General features: G+C 40.8%; 1 protein-coding gene across 1 annotated transcript in view; it reads left to right on the top strand.

The window, feature by feature from the left end:
• GDI2 (GDP dissociation inhibitor 2) overlaps positions 1 to 20,799 on the top strand; it is a 48,642-nt gene that overhangs the window by 9,019 nt on the left and 18,824 nt on the right. Inside the window, 5 exon segments of the mRNA NM_001258168.1 lie at positions 4,047 to 4,154; positions 8,168 to 8,267; positions 10,303 to 10,437; positions 19,317 to 19,515; positions 20,094 to 20,225. Coding sequence (NP_001245097.1) covers positions 4,047 to 4,154; positions 8,168 to 8,267; positions 10,303 to 10,437; positions 19,317 to 19,515; positions 20,094 to 20,225 — 674 coding nt within the window.

Raw genomic sequence — 20,799 nt, 5'->3', positions numbered from 1 at the left:
ATTTTAGGTTATGTAGACTTTCTGGTCTCTCTCACAGCTGCCCAACTCTGCTGTGGTACTAGGAAAACAGACATACACAGTATGTACATGAACAGATAATGAACAGATATGGGTATTTACAATAAAACTTCACAGAAATAGCCTCCAGGCTGGATTTGTCTCATTTCTGGGGACCTTTGCTCTATAGCAATGAGAATAAATAGACCATGCAGAAAACATGAAAGAATCTTGAAACATGTTGCATAATGTCAGATGCAGAAAGTTAATACACATGATTACATTTTTATAGAGTTCAGAAGCAGGCAGAACAAATCTTTGCTATTAGAAATTATGAGAGTGCTGGGGGATGGTGGTGGTTATGATTGGAATAGGGCATGAGGGCCTTCTGGAGTGCTCAGAATGTTTTGTTTCTTGAGCCAAGGAAAGAATGATTCAGGCCGGGTGTAATGGCTCACGTCTGTAATCCCAGCACTTTGGGAGGCCAAGGTAGGCAGATCACTTGAGACTGGGAGTTCAAGACCAAACTGGCCAACATGGTGAAACCCCATCTCTACTAAAAATACAAAAATTAGCCAGGCATGATGGTGCATGTTTATAATCCCAGCTACTCAGGAGGCTGAGGCAGGAGAATTGCTTGAACCTGGGAGGTGAAGGTTGCAGAGAGCCAAGATCGCGCCACTGCATTCGAGTCTGGGCAATAGGGTGAGACTTCTATCTCAATTAAAAAAAAAAAAAAAAAATGATTCACACTCCTGTAGTAAAATTTGAACCTCATGGTAAGTAATTTAAAACATTTAAAAAGTACTAAATGAATAGATACATTATGGAAGAAAACTTGAAATTTGTGTGAATTTTAAAAATATGGGTTTCAAAGTCAAATAGACTTGTAGAGAGTAAGATTGTTCTTTGACCTCTAGGGTCCTTTGGATAAATTTGAGAAATATTAAAGATTTATAAAGATACATGGAATTTCCTTTGTCTCTTTAACAAATAAAACACTGATCACCAAAACCCTTTTTGAGTGATTATATGCCCCATCCCTGTGTTTCTTCACATTAATTGTATTTTTTCCCTCTTCTTAATTTGGTTTGTCTTAGTGTATTCGTGCTTGCTTTATCTTTTTCCTGAGAGTGGTCATTTATACTTTTTGGTTGATTGTCAGTTTATTGGTGGTTGTCCTATATGCTTTGCTTAGGGCTCTAGTATTCAAACTTTTTAGTCTCAGGATCTGTTTACATTCTAAAAATTTAAGGATCTTGAAGAGCTTTTGTTTATAAAGGTTGTAGCTATTGATATTTATCATATTAGAAATGGAGGAATAAATAATCTACTGATAAATAATAAACTAATTACATGTTAACATGTATAACAATTTTAACTGTATATGTACTTTTTTTTTGTTATTGAGATAGGATCCTACTTTGCCACCCAGGCTGAAGTGCAGTAGCCTTATCACGGCTCACTGCACCCTCACCCTTGGGGGTTCAAGTAATCCTCCCACCTCTCAGCCTCTTGAGTAGCAGGGACTACAGGTGCTCACCACCACACCCAGCTAATTTTTTGTATTTTTTGCAGAAATAGGGTTTTGCCCTGTTGCCCAGACTGGTCTCCAACTCCTGGGCTGAAGTCATCTGCCTGAGTATATTTTCTAAAAATTGTGAGAAGACTATCAATATTTTACAGTTTATGCAAATCCTTTAATTCTGGCTTAATAAAACAATTCACATACATGCTTCTGTGTTCAGTTCTGTTGTGATATATTTCGGCTGAAGTATATGAAAACAGGTCTCACACAGACATGTAGTTGGAAAAGGGAGGAGTAATTAAATAGCTTTTCAGGTTTTTGTAGATATTCTTTGGTTTACACAAAAGCACAAGTGGTAGCTTTTAAAAGATTGATTCCATTATGAAATCTGAAGCCACATTAATGAATGTTTTATATTCTGATATATTAAAACCCATTGATCTAGCTTGCACTTTAAATTCCTCTTTTTTCCTCCTGTGTGATTTTGTAATGTCATTCATCTGTTATTTGAAAAATAAGGTTTACTCTGAGTAAAGTGGGTCTTCTCAATGTTGACACATTTCATTTTAAAATATCAAAAATCATGTTTGTTAGTATTGTCACTGATAATGTCAGAAAAGTTCTTCATGTATTGGGGAACCTGACGTGCCCATGGTGGTAGTTGTAAGCTTTCCATAATTCTTTTTTTTTTTTTGAGATAGAATCTTGCTGTGTCACCAGGCTGGAGTGCAGTGGAGCGATCTCGGCTCACTGCAGCCTCCAACTCCTGGTTCAAGAGATTCTTCTGCCTCAGCCTCCCGAGTAGCTGGGATTACAGACATGCGCCACCACGCCCAGCTAAGTTTTGTATTTTTAGTGGAGATGAGATTTCACCATGTTGGCCAGGATGGTCTCAATCTTCTAACCTTGTGATCCACCCGCCTCGGCCTCCCAAAATGCTGGGATTACAGGCGTGACCAGCCGTGCCCGGCCAAGTTTTCTATAATTCTAATTTTCATTTAAAATTTGACTTTTTGTTATTGGCAACACATGTCAGTTATTTTCCTTTATGTTCTTTGAGAAAATGTCAAATACCTAAATCTGAATAACCACAGTTTGTTGGTCAGTTCTTTCAAATAAAAATGATTATTCATTAAAAAAGTAGCTAGTTCAGCTTATAGATCCGTGGCACAGAAGGTTTTCCCTGAGCCGAAGTGCTATCTGTATTCTTCCCATTTTGTCACAGTGTTTAAAAGATGACTATTGAAGGGTGTATGTTTAATAAAGTTAATTTTTTTGCAACTCAGTCTTGCTCTGTCGCCCAGGCTGTAGTGCAGTGGCGTGGTCTCAGCTCACAGCCTCCACCTCCTGGGTTCAAGCAATTCTGCCTCAGCCTCCTGCCCTGCTAATTTTTGTGTATTTTGTAGAGACAGGGCTTCACCATGTTGCTCAGGCTGGTCTGAAACTCCTGGGCTCAAGTGATCCACCCGCCTCGGCCTCCCAAAGTGCTGGGATTGCAGGTGTGAGCCACCACGCCTGGCTAATAAAGTTACTTTTTAATGCTTTTATCACGGACTTTTTTTTTTTCTTCAGATGGAGTTTAGCTTTTGTTGCCCAGGCTGGAGTGCAATGGCACGATCATGGCTCACCACAACCTCTGCCTCCCAGGTTCAAGTGATTAACCTGCCTCAGCCTCCTGAATAGCTAGGATTACAGGCATGTGCCACCATGCCTGGCTAATTTTGTATTTTTAGTAGAGAGGGGATTTCTCCATGTTGGTCAGGCTGGTCTTGTTCTCCCGACCTCAGGTGATCCACCTGCCCTGGCCTCCCAAAGTGCTGAGATTACAGGTGTGGGCCACTGCACCCACCCTATCAAAGACATCCTTAAGTGAATGCCTGGTGATGAAGAATATAATGACCACTAGTATAGTTTAGAGCCCTGTCTTAGTTTTATCCACCATTGATTTTATATCATCAGTGGAAATGTCAACACTGTTTAAAAAGGTGACTAGGCCGGGTGCGGTGGCTTACGTCTGTAATCCCAGCGCTTTGGGAGGCTGAGGCAGGAAAATCACCTGAGGTCAGGAGTTCAAGACCAGCCTGGCCAACACGGTGAAACCATGTCTCTGCTAAAAATACAAAAAATTAGCCGGAGTGGTGGGCACCTGTAATCCCACCTACTCAAGAGGCTGAGGCAGGAGAACTGCTTGAACATGGGAGGTGGAGGTTGCAGTGAGCTGAGATTGCACCATTGCACTCCAGCCTGGGCAACAAGAGTGAAATTCTATCTCAAAAAATAAAATAAAAATAAAAAGGTGACTAATGTCTTAGTGGTATTATGAAACAGTTTTAATCTTGGGATGCACAGGGGCCCGCATACCACACCTGGTTTCTTAAGGGCTTTCTTCATAAATTATGTTATGTTGCATGAATATAATTGTAATTACTAAGAGAATGTGTAATGGCGGGCTTAAACAAAAATGATCCGTTTTAAACATGCTGTAGAACTTTCTTTTCAAGATACTATGCTTTTTCTATAGGAATGTATCCTGTCAGGTATAATGTCAGTGAATGGCAAGAAAGTTCTTCATATGGATCGAAACCCTTACTATGGAGGAGAGAGTGCATCTATAACACCACTGGAAGATGTAAGTGTCAGTCAAATTTCTTTTTTTTTTTTTTTTTGAGACAGAGTCTCGCTCTGTCGCCCAGGTGCAGTTACTATCTCAGCTCACTGCAAGCTCCACATCCTGAGTTCACGCCATTCTCCTGCCTCAGCCTCCCAAGCAGCTGGGACTCCAGGCACCCGCCACCTTGCCCGGCTAGTTTTTTGTATTTTTAGTAGAGACGGGGTTTCACCGTGTTAGCCAGGATGGTCTCGATCTGACCTCGTGATCTGCCCGCCTTGGCCTCCCAATGTGCTGGGATTACAGGCGTGAGCCACCGCACCCTGCCAAGTGTTAGTCAAATTTTATATGCCTTTCACACTTTGTATTTCACTTGTGAATCTCTACCTTATTCCTTAGAGATGGTCTTATTTTGTTTTATTAAATAGAATATCTGGAGCACTGTTTTTCAGGAGCTTCTAGTTTGAAGCTCATAGAATTTACATTTTCACTTCTGTTGCTATGTGGAGCAGTTATCTCAGCGTTAATAGAGTACAGTCTAGGAAGGGGAGGGTAGAGGATCACCTGATGTGCCAGCGCAAGTCCAGTGCTTTCCTCATGGTTTTATTTATTCTCTCAGTCCCTCAAAGATGTTTTTTTAATCTCCATTTAACATAGTCTCTGGGGGGTTAAAATCTGAGATGGGTTGTAAACCTGTTACGTGACTACAAAACTTAGTTCCTTTTGCTATACTGCCCTGTTTCCTACTTTTTTTGAACATGGACACATAGCCTTTCCACAGTGCATTTTAACATATTGATTTGTTTTTCTGTGTGAGGTTTGTTGAACACCTGCATGTATGGATATGACCTGTACTGTGTTTTATGGGAGATAGTTATCATCAATGACTTTTATTTAATCAGTGACTTATTAGACAATACTTATCAAAAAGGATGTTTTCTATATTCAGTAATACAGAAAGACTTAAAGAATAATACGATGTATAAAAAAAATCTTCCATTGGAGTTCAGCAGTTAACATTTGCTGTATTTTTTTCATGTCTCTTGTTTTGTTTACTGATTTTGATCCATTGAAAGTAATAAGACATGAGGCTTGAGCAAAATATTTCAGCATTCATCTGCTAAGAATAACAGTCTCCTACATAAGCATAATACCATTATGTCATATCCAGAACCATATTTAAATTTCCCAGTGATCCCAGTAATCCCTTAATGTAGCTGTTTAGTATTTTAGTATTTAGTCTTTTGTATTTGGTATAATTTTCTCTTTATTCTCTTATTTATTTATTTATTTTGGAGACAGAATCTCGCTCTGCCGCCCAGGCTGGAGTGCAGTGGCACGGTCTCAGCTCCCTACAGCTTCCACCTTCTGGGTTCAGGTGATTCTCCTGCCTCAGCCTCCCAAGTAGCTGAGATTACAGGCGTGCACCACCATGCCTGGCTAATTTTTGTATTTTTAGTAGAGATGGGGTTCCACCATCATGGCCAGGCTGGTCTCAAACCCTTGACCTCATGTGATCTGTCTGCCTTGGCCTCCCAAACTGCTGGGATTACAGGCGTGTGCCACCACGCCTGAGTGCTTTATTCTTTGTTGTTGTTGTTTGTTTTTAAGAGGCAGAGTCTTGCTGTGTTGCCCAGGCTGAACTGCAGCAGTGTATCGTAGCTTGCTGTAGCCTTGAACTCCTGGGCTCAAGTGGTCCTCCTGCATCAGCCTCCCAAGTAGTGGGGTTAAAGATGCATACCACCTGCCTGGCTTATTTTGTTTTTTGTAGAGATGGGGTCTCTCTGTAGGTGTTGCCCAGGCTGGTCTCAAACTCCTGGCCTCAAGTGATCCTCCCACCTTGGCTTCCCAAAGTGTTGGGATTATAGGTGAGAGCCACCATGCCTGGGCACCTCTTTATTTTCTTAATCTACAAATCTCTTCACAATTTTTTTCTTTTCTTAATTTTGTTTTATTTTTATTTTGTTTTTTGAGACAGAGTCTTGCTCTGTTGTCCAAGCTGGAGTGTAGTGGTGCAGTCTCAGCTCACTGCAACCTCCATCTCTTGGGTTCAAGTGATTTTCGTGCCTCAGCCTTCTGAGTAGCTGGGATTACAGGCGTGGACAACCACGCCTGGCTAATTTTTTGTATTTTTAGTAGACATGGGGGTTTCTCTTTGTTGGCCATGCTGGTCTTGAACTCCTCAAGTGATCTGCCTGCCTTGGCCTTCCAAACTGCTGAGATTACAGGTGTGAGCCTCTGCACCTGGCCTAGTATATTTCTTAGCTGATCTTCAATATGATGAGTAAGATTTCTTTTCCTTTTTTTCTCCCCAGATGTATTCAGAGAGTCATGAATTTTTTTTTTTTTTTTAAGATGGAGTCTTTCTCTGTCACCTAGGCTGCAGTGCAGTAGCACTATCTCAGCTCACTGCAACCTCCACCTCCTGGGCTCAAATGATTCTCGTGCCTCAGCCTCCCAAGTAGCTGGGACTACAGGAGTACACTATTATGTCCAGCTAATTGTTTTGTATTTTCAGTAGAGGTGGGGTTTCACCATGTTGATCAGGCTGGTCTCGAACTCCTGGTCTCAGGTGATCTGCCTGCCTTGGCCTCCCACAGTGCTGGGATTACAGGCATGAGCCACCGCGCCCAGCTAGAATTTTTATTGAATAAATATCTACTAATTTTGCTTATTCTGTTCTACCTTAGCAGTAGGATTCATGAGCTCAAGTTACTGTTCTCTAACTTTACAAGCTTTTTGAAATCTGAGCTTCATTTCATTTCATGTGAATTATAAATTAATTGAGTATTCTTACCGCATCATAAAAGAACAAAAGGACATTTTTGGAGGTGATAGATATGATTGGTACCTTGTGGTGATGTTACGGGTGTACCCTGTGTCTAGAGTCACCAAAATGTACGCAGAAAGTAGGCAGTTATTTATGTATCAGTTATACCTAAGTAAAGCTCAAAAATTATAAATGAACTGGAACTAATTTTAATTGTCTTTTCTGATTAGGAAGAATCTAAGGTTTATTTTGAATTCCTTACATAATATGAAAGCAAAATTAAGCCTTTGATAGCTTTTTATTTGGGAGAGAATGAGTTTAAATGATTGCTATTTGTCAGAGACACCCTAGTTCTGCATATACAGTCTGTGTAGAGAACTATACAGTGTCATTGACAAATAATCTTGTTTTATTTATTTATTTATTGAGATGGAGTCTCGCTTTGTCACTCAGGCTGGAGTACAGTGGTGCCATCCCAGCTCACTGCAGCTTCGACCTCCCAGGTTCATGTGATTCTCCTGCCTCGGCCTCTTGAGTAGCTGGGATTACAGGCACACACCACACCCAGCTAATTTTTGTTTTTGGGACGGAGTCTCACTCTGTTGCCAGGCTGCGGTGCGGTGGCGCTATCTTGGCTCACTGCAACCTCTGCCTCTCGCGTTGAAATGATTCTCCTGCCTCAGCCTCCTGAGTAGCCAGGATTACAGGTGTCTGCCACTGCACCCTGCTAATTTTTGTATTTTCAGTAGAGATGGAGTTTCACCATCTTGGCCTGGCTGGTCTTGTACTCCTGACCTCCTGATTCACCTGCCTCAGCCTCCCAAAGTGCTTGGGGTTACAGGCGTGAGCCACCATGCTTTGCCAATTTTTGTATTTTTAGTAGAGACGGGGTTTCACTATGTTGATCAGGCTGGTCTCAAACTCCTGACCTCAAGGGATCCACCCACCTCGTGGATTAGAAAGTGCTGGGATTACAGGCATGAGCCACCGCGTCTGGCCTTGTTTTATATTCTTTCTTTTCTGCTAGTGAAAAACCTTACTTCTGCCACATTTGTTAATTTTAACATTTATGAGTTTAGTAATTAACTTATATATATATTGGACCTTGCTAAAAATTTTATCTGATAAAAGATGAAATGCCCTTATACTTTACTAGTGTAGTGGTGTTTAGTTATACTAAAAGCACTTAATAAAAAATATGTACATATTGTAATAAAAAATTAAATTTTGTTAACATTATGGCTGTTTTTTCTTTTGCTTTTAGTTATACAAAAGATTTAAAATACCAGGATCACCACCTGAGTCAATGGGGAGAGGAAGAGACTGGAATGTTGACTTGATTCCCAAGTTCCTTATGGCTAATGGTAAAGAATTCTAACTTAAATCTCTGACAGTACTTTAATTGCAATTTTACTATCAAAACTAACTTTTGACAGAGAGTACTACTCTGGGTATGAGGAACTGGATTTTGTTGAATGGAACAGCATGGTGAGTAACATGGTCCATTAGATGTCTGGAGTCAATAAGTTAGAAAAGGAGGGAAGGGGTTATGACTTATTAGTAATCGGTTCTGTAGAAACAGATGCTGCTGTGGCATAATACATACCAAGATTGTAAGCCTTTGGCATAGACTTACCTGTTGATGGTTATGACAGTCTTAAATAACTGGGCCTTTTGAAACAGCATTATTTTAATGTTTTTCTAGTTTGTAGGGTTTTTAAATTGTATTTTCATCTTTTTTTTATTTTAGAGGATCTAAGTCTATTTTTCTTTTTTTTTTTTTTTGAGATGGAGTCTCGCTGTGTCTCCCAGGCTGGAGTGCAGTGGCGTGATCTTGGCTCACTGCAAGCTCCGCCTCCTGGGTTCATGCCATTCTCCCGCCTCAGCCTCCCAAGTAGCTGGGACTACAGGCGCCCGCCACCACGCCCAGCTAGTTTTTTGTATTTTTAGTAGAGACGGGGTTTCACCATGTTAGCCAGGATAGTCTCGATCTCCTGACCTCGTGATCCACCCGCCTCGGCCTCCCAAAGTGCTGGGATTACAGGCTTGAGCCACCGCGTCCGGCCTCTTTTTTTTTTTTTTTTTGAGACGGAGTCTCGCTCTGTCACCCAGTCTGGAGTGCAGTGGCATGATTTTGGCTCACTACAACCTGCACCTTCTGGTTCAAGCGATTCTCCTGCCTCAGCCTCCCGAGTAGCTGGGATTACAGGTGTGTGCCACCATGCCCAGCTAATTTTTGTAGTTTTAGTAGAGACGGGGTTTTACCATGTGGGCCAGGCTGGTCACTGACATCAAGTGATCTGCCTGCCTCAGCCTCCCAAGTGCTGTGATTACAGGCTTAGTATTTTTTTAAATTGCTGTAATATTAGTACTGTTTTCTGAGATGACATTGAAGAACTAAATTTTTGGTTATAGGTCTGTTTGTGCACATGAAGCAAAGCATCTGCTATCCTTTTTCCTTGTTTGAGTTTATATTCTATTGTTTGTTTTTATTAATTTTTTTTTGAGACAGGGACTCTGTCACCCAGGCTGGAGTGTCGTGATGCAATCATAGCTCACTGCAGCCTTGACTTCCTAGGCTCAAGTGATCTTCTCACTTCAGTGTCCTGATTTGCTGGGTGTCTCACCACACTGGGCTAATTTTTTTGTGTTATGGTAGAGATGAGGTCTCACTGTGTTGTGTGGGTTGGTCTCGGACACTTGGGCTCAAACAGTCCCTCCTTGGCCTCCCAAAGTGCTGGGATTACAGGTGTGAGCCACCTGTGCCTGGCCAATAATGCTATAATTCCATACCTCATATATCTAATAAATTTTTCATTGCTTTTGCAAAAGCAAGTTGATAAAATTATTAACCTTTAAGTTGTAATATTAAAAAAACCTATGTATTCAACCTTGAGTAGAAAAAAATAAAAAATAATAAAAACTTGTAATACGCAGTGCAATAAGTATGCATTCTGGTTGTCTTATTTAAAATGTGACTTTGGAGATTATTTTGGGCCAGGCACGGTGGCTCGTGCCTATAATTCCAGCACTTTGGGAGGCCATGGTGGGTGGATTGTTTGAGCTTAGGAGTTTGAGACCAGCCTGGGCAACATGGCAAAACCCCAACTCTACAAAACAATAAAAAAAAAAATTAGCCAGACATGGTGGTGCCAGGTACTCGCGAGTGTCAGGCTGGAAGCTTGCATGAGCCCAGGAGCTGACGTGAGGTTGCAGTGAGCTCGTGATTGTGCCATTGCACTGTAGCCTGGGCAACAGGGAGACTGTGTCTCAAAAAAAAATTATTTTGTTGGAGTTATTGAACACTGTTAGGAAAAATTTGAGAAGCTGTTAGTATTAGTAAATGTTCTTTATAATTTATAGTCTTAAGTTATACTTTGAATTATGTGACTTTTCTAGGTCAGCTGGTTAAGATGCTGCTTTATACAGAGGTAACTCGCTATCTGGATTTTAAAGTGACTGAAGGCAGCTTCGTTTATAAGGGCGGGAAAATCTACAAGGTTCCTTCCACTGAAGCAGAAGCCCTGGCATCTAGTAAGTAGTTTTATTTTCTCCAGTAATTAGTTTTATTTTTCTCAGAATAATGAGATTTTATACTGGAAAAGAGTCTTAGAGAGGACCCAGTCAACAAATATTTATTGAATGTCTATCATGTGCCAGACACTGTTCTAGGCAGTTGGGAACACATCAGTGAACAAAATGTTCAAAAATTCCTACCCATTTGAAGCTTAGAGTTTAAATGATCATCTATAGACCATCTACCCTGTGGCTGGTGGATCTGAGCTTATCTAGGGTTAATAGTGTTCTTTTCATAGTAATTCATAATGGCTATGCTTTCTGTTGAGTATTTGCTGTGTCTAAAGGCTTTGTATTGAACACTCAATATCATTTTCTTATTTGACTTCTGAAACGTCTCTATGACATAGGGTCTCCTTTTTATAGGTGATGAAACTCAGGCCTAAAATTGCATAGGTAGTAAGTAGCTGGGATAAGTAGCTGGGTTGGAATTGAAATACTGGTAGTGTGGCTTCAGAGCCCCAGTGCTTAATCATGTTACTAAGCTTACCCTACACTATATTACCCAGTGTGCCAACAGGAGAAGTACTCGTTCTGATGATGCTCATCTTCTAGTTGGTCTTGTTACTAATCCCCAATATCTTTGATTTTAGGAACTCCTGGTGAGTTTGGAATGAGATACATATATATATATATATATATATATATATATATATATTTTTTTTTTTTTTTTTTTTTTTTTTTTTTAAGATAGAATCTCGCTCTGTCACCCAGGCTGGAGTGCAATGGCGTGAGCTCGGCTCACTGAAACCTCTACCTCCCAGGTTCAAGCGATTCTCCTGCCTCAGCCTCCTGAGTAGCAGGAACTATAGGCATGCACCAACACGCCCAGCTAATTTTTGTGTTTTTAGTAGAGACGGGCTTTCACCATGTTGGCCAGGCTGGTCTTGAACTCCTGACCTTAGGTGTTTTGTCTGCTTTGGCCTCTCAGAGTGCTGGGATTACAGGCATGAGCCACTGCTCACGGCCGCGCCTGGCCTTGGAATGATTTATTCTCCCCAAGTGCTGGGATTACAGGCACGAGCCACTGCACCCAGTCTTGGAGTGATATTTATTCTCTGCCCAACATTATTTCCTCTGTTGCCTCACCAAAGAGTTCTGGTTAACATTTCCTATTTCAGTGTCTCTCTTAAATAGCAAACACTCTAGAAAATACCTTTTGTTCTTCAAGACGTTTTAGTCCTTGTATGGAGCAGTTTGGGGAAGGAGAAATTTGTATAACTAAGGGTAGGTGAGGGCTCCAGGGAACTTAGAAGAGGGGAAGATATAGACTGGGAGAATAGGAAAAGTGCTCATAAGTTCTGTCATAATTATTTTGACATCAGTGCTGAAAAGTTTTCTCATCTGTAAACCTAATTTGAATTATTATGGCAGTTTCCTCTATCTCTATTTACTTCTGATTAGGGGAGAAAATATTCGGTATAAAATATTAAAGACATAGCCAGAAAGTAAAAAATACCGCAAAAATCAGGGCTAGGTTAGGATTGACAATTGGGGAAGGGAAGGAACAATTTCTCATTCAGTTGGGGGTAGTTAGTAGTGTAATCATGGGTTCAAAATTATTTTAAATCTTTTAAATGACTATGAAAGTTTAATCCAAATAAAGTATCTTCATAGAAGTAGGAGTCTGAGTTTGAATAGAATCCTTTTTAATAGTGGCGTGGTGTGGTGGCTCACACTTGTAATCCCATTGCTTTGGGAGGCCATGGTAGGAGGTTTAATTTAGGCCAGGAGTTGAAGACCAGTCCGGGCAACGTAGCAAGACCTTGTTTCTTCAAAAAATAAGAAAATTAGCCAGATGTGGTGATACGTGCCTGTAGTCCCAGGTATTGTGGAGGCTGAGGCAGGAGGGTCGCTCGAGTCCAGGAAATCAAAGCAGCAGTGAGCTGTGATCGCGTCACTGTGCTCCAGCCTGGGTGACAGGGAGGCCCTGCCTCAAAATTTTTTTTAGATAAAAATAAAAAGTAGAATTTCTTTTTTTTTGGGGACAAAGGTCGTAGGTTCTTTCTTTTACATTTTCTTTCTTGGAGCTCTTATTTATATTAAAGCTTCAGTTACCTCCTTCATCTAATAGAAATTATCTTTTGACAGTTTTCTCTAATTTTTTCAGATATATAAAACACACAGCTTGAAGGTTAAAAGGTATATTTAGAGTCTTGGTTGCATTCTTACTTTTCTACTTCCATTCTTTCTGACCTGTTAGGTAATCATTTTCTGGTTTATCCTTCTTCTGTGTTTTTTTTTTTTTTTAAATAAGTGCATATGCTTATGTATATATTTTTAAGGTTAGGCTTATTGAGGTATAATTTATGTACAGTAGAATTCACTTATTTTAGTAAACACTTTTATGCATTTTGACCAAATCACTACACCTTATCAGCATCTCTATATCGATGGAAAGGATTTTGAAATCTTGAGTTGCAGGCAAGAAAATTCTAGGCAGAATGAAGGAATGGGGTAAGGAAAGGTGGAGAGGTGGCAAAGTTCAAGAGATGGGTGGATAAGAACAAGTTGTTTTATAATTTTAACAAGAACTCAGTTTTTTGATCACTTATGTGCTAGGCATATATGTATTAAGTACTTTATGTGTATTATCTGACTTTATATAGTTCTTCACTGCAACCCTGTGAGATGCAGGTACAATTATTATATTTTATTTTACAGATGGGAAAGCTGAGGTATAAAAGGAAAGCACAAAGTAGTATAGCTAGTATCTGTTGTGGAGCCAGGTCTGTTTGACTTTAGAATCCCACACTCTTAACCACAAGAAATAGTATATTCTTACAGTATATAAAGCTATTAGTATTTTGCTTTTTAGATATTTTAAAAATCATTACATACCTTCTAATTCTTTTTTTTCCATACTAAATACTTGAGTCTCCTTAGTTTTTTCTCATATAATGTGCTATCTAGATCTCTTGGCCACTTTTTGGAAATTCTCTAATTAGTCAAGATCCTATATATAATATGGCAGCCAGACCAGAGACAGTATCCCAAATGTTTTCTGCTCATTCAGTGTAAACAGGACAGTTACTTTTTCTCCTTTGTCACCCAGGCTAGAGCGCAGTGACACAATTTTGGCTTACTGCAACCTCTGCCTCCTGGATTCAAGCAATTCTCCTGTCTCAACCTCCTGAGTAGCTGGGATTACAAGCTGGGATTACAGGCACATGCCACCAACACCCAGCTAATTTTTTTTTTTCTTGAGACGGAATTTTGCTCTTCTTGCCCAGGCTGGAGTGCAATGGTGTGCTCGCCGCAACCTCTGCCTCCCGGGTTCAAGCAATTCTCCTGTCTCAGCCTCCCGAGTAGCTGGAATTACAGGCATGCGCCGCCATGCCCGGCTAATTTTGTATTTTTAGTAGAGACGGGGTTTCTCCATGTTGGTCAGGCTAGTCTCAAACTCCCAATCTCAGGTGGTCTGCCCACCTTGGCCTCCCAAAGGCTTGGGATTACAGGCGTGAGCCACTGTGCCTGGCCATAATTTTTGTATGTTTTAGTAGAGATGGGGTTTTGCCATATTGGCCAGGCTGGTCTTAAACTCCTAGCCTCAAGTGATCTGCCTACCTCGGCCTCCCAAAGTGCTGGAGTTACAGGTGTGACCCACTGTGCCCGGCCCCAGAACATTTATTATGTATTTATTTTTTTGAAACAGGGTCTCACGCTGTTGCTCTGGCTGGAGTGCAGTGGCACGATCACAGCTCAACGTAGCCTTGACGTCCTGGGCTCAAGCGATCATTCTGCCTTAACCTCCTGAGTAGCTGGGACTATCGGCATACGCATGCCTATAATGGTGCATTTTAAAAAATTTTTCGTAGAAGTGAGGTCTTGCTACGCTGTCCAGGTTGGTCTCGACCTCCTGGACTCAAGCAGTTATCTCTCTTCAGCCTCCCAAAATAGTCATATGCCACCATGCATGCCTATAGTGGTATAATTTATTTTTTGTATAAACAGGGTCTTGCTATATTGCCTAGGGGTCTTGAATTCCTGGGCTTAAGCAGTCACCTCTCCTCAGAGTCCCAAAGTTTTAGCACTACAGGCGTGAGCCACTGCACCCAGCCAAGAACATTTATGATTCATGGGAGGAGGTCAAAATACCAACATTAACAAGAGTTTGGAAGAAGTTAGTTTCAGCCTCTTAGATCACTTTCAGAGATTAAAACTTCAAGACTTGTGACACTTCCGAAACTACTAATAGTCTGTTGTTGAATGGAGGCCATACGGATAACATAAATAGCCAAGTAGTTGATTAACATTTATTTTATATGTGATTTTTCTTTCTTTTTTTTTTTTTTTTGAGACTGAGCTTTGCTCTTGTTGCCCAGGCTGGAGTGCAATGGCGGAATCTTGGCTCACTGCAACTTCCAATTCCCAGGTTCAAGAGATTCTCCTGCCTCAGCCTCCCCAAGTGTCTGGGATTACAGGCATGCACCACCACACCTGGCTAATTTTTTGTATTTTTAATAGAGATGGGTTTTACCATGTTGGTCAGGCTGGTCTTGAACTTCTGATCTCAGGTGATCCACATGCCTCAGCCTCCCAAAGTGCTGGGATTACAGGTGTGAACCACCACACCTGGCCTTGTGATAATGTATTATATAATGTGTTCTTACAATCAAGTAAGCTATAGAAAAAGACAGTGCCCCTAAGAAAATGGTAAGGAAGAAAAAATACATTTACAGTACCATACTGGATTTATTGATACCAGAAGTTTAGTGTGTGTGTGTGTATGAGATGAATTGTCTGTCTGAAATGGCGGGCAACTGCAGCTGCAGACCTGAAGTCAGCTGGTACGTTTCAAGGGATTCAACTTTTTCTTGTAATGTCATGACTTTACTTCTTGGGAGCGCTTCAGCATCAGTGGCATTCCCTGTGGGTCCTACATTTTACTCAGTGTTTATGGTGTTGCACTAAACACGATGAAAAATATGCGAGAACAAGGACAGATCACTTTTTACTGTGATAGTTTACTGGAGAGGTGAACTGCTCATGCAGAGATGATTATTGTCACATAGTTTTAAGAGACTCAAACACTTGAGCTCACCACATTAGCGACAAGAGGTGGCTACAGAATTATTAAAGTAGTACAGTATGTACTCCAGTTAATCTTATGCATTTAAGACTTAATACTACATCTTTGTTTACAGTGGCACCATGTTTGGTCTGTGTTTGTGTGCATAAGTTTTGTGATTAAATTTTAACTTTGAAATAGAATTGTGTATATTTATGATAGTAAATAATATCTACATATATTTTATGCATTCATGACATACTTTACTTTTTTCTAATTTTTTTTGATATTTCTATTTTTTTGGTATTTCTAGGCTATGCAGTTCATCTGCAAGTTTTTTCAAATTGTCACAGATCTGCCGGGCTTGTTGCTGCGCATCTGTAATCCTAGCCACTTGGTAGTCTAAGGCAGGAGGATTGCTTGAACCCAGGCGTTTGAGGCTATAGTGTGCTATGATCACACCTGTGAATAGTCACTGCACCTCTAGCCTGGGCGATATATACAAATATAGCAAGACCCTATCTCTTCAAAAAAAAAATCATTTGGCCGGGTACTGTGGCTCATGCCTGTAATCCTAGCACTTTGGGAGGTCGAGGTGGGTGGATCGCTTGAGCCCGGGAGTTTGAGACCACCCTGGGCAACCTAGTAAGACCCCTGTATATCTATAGAAAATAGAAGAAAAATTAGCTGAATAGCCTGTAGTCCCAGCTACTCAGGAGGCTGATGCAGGAGGATTGCCTGAGCCCAGGAAGTTGGTGGCTACAGTGAGCCATGGTTGCACCACTGCACTCTAGTCTGGGTGACAGAGATCTCATCTCAAAAAGGAAAAAAAAAATCAAGTAAAATAAAATGTAGAACTTAAAAAACAAACTTGACTGGGCACAGTGGCTCATGCCTGTAATCCCAGCACTTTGGGAGGCTGAGGCAGGCGGATCACTTGAGTTAGGGAGTTTGAGACCAGCCTGTCCAACATGGTGAAACTCCATCTCTACTAAAAATACAAAAGAAATTAGCCAGGTCTGGTGGTGCATGCCTGTAATCCTAGCTACTTGGGACACTTACGTGGGAGTATTGCTTGAACCTGGGAGGCAGAGGTTGCAGTGAGCTGAAATCGCGCCACTGCACACTCCAACTTGGGTGATAGAGTGAGACTCTGTCTAAAAAAAAAAAAAATCAGTACATTTATTGACAAGAAAAAATCTACATCAAGCTTGTCTAGTATGTGGCCCAGGGTAGCTTTGAATGCAGCCCAGCAGAAATTTGTTAAGTTTCTTAAAACATTATGAGTTTGTTTTCCACAATTTTTTTAAAGCTTATAGCTATCGTTAGTGTTAGTGTATTTTTTGTGTGGCCCAGGGCAATTTTTTTCTTCCATTGTGGCCCAGGGAAGCCAAAAAGTTGGACACCTCTGATCTACATATAAAGTGGCAGTTCAGACGTGTTACTCAAGGAACAACTGTAAATACAGAAAGGCATATCCAATGGTGATACATTGCTGTGGGGAAAGAGGAAGGAGGGAGTGTGAGAAGGATGCTTTAAATAAGGTGATCTGGGATGGCATCAGCATAGATAAATAGTAGTTGTAAGAAATTACACAGTAGGACTAGGTGCAGTGGCTCACACCTGTGGTTCCAACACTTTAGGAGCCTGGGCAACATGACGAGACCTTGTTTCTATGGAAAAAAAAATTAAACACAGTAGGAAACACATTGATTTGAACTTTTTCAATTAGGAATTTTTCAGAATGAGCACTGGGTGTCTGGAGTGTTTGTAATACAATTATATCTGGTTCTGGTGCCATAACAGCTAGTCATTGAGACCACTATTTGGCGCCATGCATAGCAACATGGAATTAAGGGATGGAAAAACAGCTAGGACGTCTCTCTGTGCTGTGTAAAACGGGAGCGGCACTGATTTCTGTCCCTCTCTGGGTAAGGATCAGGTAATGGAGGAAAAATAAAGGAGAGGAAAGAGAAAGGAACATGATAGATTTTGATTTTGATTAAAACAGAAGTTGGTAACAGCAACTCAAGTTTCTATTAAATAAACAAAAGTTGGGAGATACTCCAAAATAACTGTTAGTAATAGCTTTAGGTTCTGACAGGCTGTGCCGACCGGAATATGATACCTAAGTTTTAATTGCATTGAAATAGTGATTCATGTTTCCTTTTGCCTGTCTTACACCCAGCTCTGACAACTACACCTGTGTCTTAAGGATGGTGCTGATGTGGTAATAGGATATTTCTATTCAGCCTTATGCCTTTACTATGTGTACATTCCGTCCATTTAAAAGGCTGAGTTGTAAATCTTAATTTTAAAAAAATTAAACGTAGTCAGTTGTCATTAATAGCCTCATGTTTCTTTTTTTTTTTTTTTTTGAGATGGAGTCTCGCTTTTGTTGCCCAGGCTGGAGTGCAATGGCGCAGTCTCGGCTCAGTGCAATCTCCGACTCCTGGGTTAAAGTGATTCTCCTGCTCCAGCCTTCCACGTAGCTGGGATTACAGGCGTGCTCCACCACACCCAGCTAATTTTGTATTTTTAGTAGAGACGGGGTTTCACCATGTTGGTCAGGCTGGTCTTGAACTCCTGACCTCAAGTGATCCACCCGCCTTAGCCTCCCAAAGTGTTGGGATTAGAGGCGTGAGCCACCACGACCCGACCAGCCTCATGGTTTTAATTTTCAGTTTTGTTGGGTGGAAAATGATCTTGGCTGTAATATTAAATCTATCAAAACATTAAGCTGTCAATAGAAACGTTTGAGAGTTTGTTTTTAAAACTGTAGTTGTATTTTAAAAATAGCTATACAGCTTAGGAAAGGGGGGAGAAGGGAGATAAAACCAGAAAATTTTCTTTTTTATTGGCTATTTGTCTATCATCTATGATTAGTTGAAATACAGCCTAGTAGTAAAAGCTGAGGATTTATAAAGTGGTCATTTGTGGCTTCTTCTGTTTTTTAGTGTAAAATGCAGTGAATTGGTTGCTTATGTAGGACTTCAGTAAAGTAAGTGACTAGCAGCAGCAGCATCATGTAAATTTTACTGAGGTCAGTTTGTTCTTGGTATCTTAAACTGTTATCATAAAATGCCCGGTTGTATCTTAGCATACAGAGGCAGAAAAGGAAGAGCATTCAGAATTTAGGCAATTGCCTGAGTGTAGATCACAGTTGTCAAAGGAAGACTCTTCAGATGGATGGCTTCATGGATACTTGTTCAGAGTCACATTTACCTTGTACCTAGTAAGAAACAAATTTGACATTTTTCATTCACTTAGGTTCTGGTTTTAATTACTTGTAATTGTATAGTAAAATTGAAGACTTTATAAGTGACCTGTTATAATGGAGTCAGTTTATCTTAAAGTGTTGTGAAACTGGAAGCCATGCTGTGTAAACTCCCATATCTTAAATTGCATCCTGCATTTGGTCAGGCGCGGAGGCTCATGCCTGTAATCCCAGCACTTTGGGAGGCTGTGGTGAGCGGATCACCTGAGGTCAGGAGTTTGAGACCAGCTTAACATGGTGTAAACCTTGTCTCTACTAAAAGCACAAAAATTAGCTGGGCATAATGGTGGTCGCGTATAATCCCAGCTACTCGGGAGGCTGAGACAGGAGAATCACTTGAACCCGTGAGGCAGAGGTTGCAGTGAGCTGAGATCGCGCCATGGCACTCTAGCCTAGGTGACAGAGCAAGACTCCATCCAAAAAAAAAAAAAAAAATTGCATCCTGCATCTGCAGTTGATAACATGGCATGTGTAAACTTTGCTCTCATACTTTGTTCTCCTCAATGTCTGATTGTGAATGTGCTTTGTGAAAAATACTTTCTTATTTAGGCCTAATGGGACTGTTTGAAAAACGTCGCTTCAGGAAATTCCTAGTGTATGTCGCCAACTTCGATGAAAAAGATCCAAGAACTTTTGAAGGCATTGATCCTAAGAAGACCACAATGCGAGAGGTGTATAAGAAATTTGATTTGGGTCAAGATGTTATAGATTTTACTGGGCATGCTCTTGCACTTTATAGAACTGATGAGTAAGTATTTTGGTTTTCAGATTTGTATTTTTCTTGAAATTCTCACTAAATTTCCCAATTCTTCCAAGTGGAAATTCTAACAAAACAAACACTTAGCCATATTACACTATGAAGGCAGAGGTTCTAGTTGGAATTAGTTGTTTGGACCTCTTAAGTGACATATAAAGGCAGAGGCCGGGCGCCGTGGCTCACGCCTGTCATCCCAGCACTTTAGGAGGCCAAGCTGGCTGGATCATTTGAGGTTAGGAGTTCAAGACCAGCCTGGCCAACATGGCGAAACCCCCTCTCTAATAAAAATACAAAAATTAGCTGGGAGGTAGTGGTGCGCATCTGTAATTCCAGCTACTTGGGAGGCTGAGGCAGAAGAATCACTTGAGCCTGGGAGGTGTAAGTTGTGGTGAGCCGAGATTGCACCACTGCACTCCAGTCTAGGTGACAGAGTGAGACCCTGTCTCAAAAAACAAAAAAAAAAAACAAAATGAAGATAGTGGATTGAAATCTCTTCAGAAAAAATTATAAATTGAACATCATGAATGAAGACTAAAACCCTTTCCTAATACTCATTTCCTTTTCTCCAGCTACTTAGATCAACCATGTTATGAAACCATTAATAGAATTAAACTTTACAGTGAGTCTTTGGCAAGATATGGCAAAAGCCCATACCTTTATCCACTCTATGGCCTTGGAGAACTGCCCCAAGGATTTGCAAGGTAAGAGCCTATGTTTAACCTATTAGCTAAAACCTCACTGATCCAAAACCTCGTCTTCAACATAATGTGTATATGAGATATAGTTTAAATAATGAGATGAGATCAGTCTATGAGTTATACGATGCTTTTTGTTTTTATTGAAATAAAATTAACATATAACAATATGCACGGATCTTCAGTTAAAAAAAAAATCCAGTTTTATACAACTGTAGCTGATGTGCTCTTGTAAGCGCCAACTCCTGGCTGGAGGCCAGCCAACACAAAACCAGCGCACTTAACAAAAATACAACCAAGGACCTTCACAGAATCTACTTCACACTCCTACTACCTCCACTGGAGTAAGTGCTGGTATCCATGGCTGAGAGACCTGGAGACAGATCACATAACAGGACTCTTTGCAGATATTCCCCAGTATCAGCTTGGAGCCTGGTATCTCCACTGGGCGGCTAGATCCAGAAGAGAAATAACAATCACTGCAGTTTGGCTCTCAGGAATCCCCATCCCTAAGGGAAAGGGGAGAGCACCACATCAAGGGAGCACCCCTGGGGGACAAAAGAATCTAAACAGCAGCCCT

Source organism: Macaca mulatta, chromosome 9, assembly GCF_049350105.2.
Source record: "Macaca mulatta isolate MMU2019108-1 chromosome 9, T2T-MMU8v2.0, whole genome shotgun sequence".
Taxonomy (NCBI): Eukaryota; Metazoa; Chordata; class Mammalia; order Primates; family Cercopithecidae; genus Macaca; species Macaca mulatta.
This window is presented reverse-complemented; position numbering and strand designations above follow the sequence as displayed.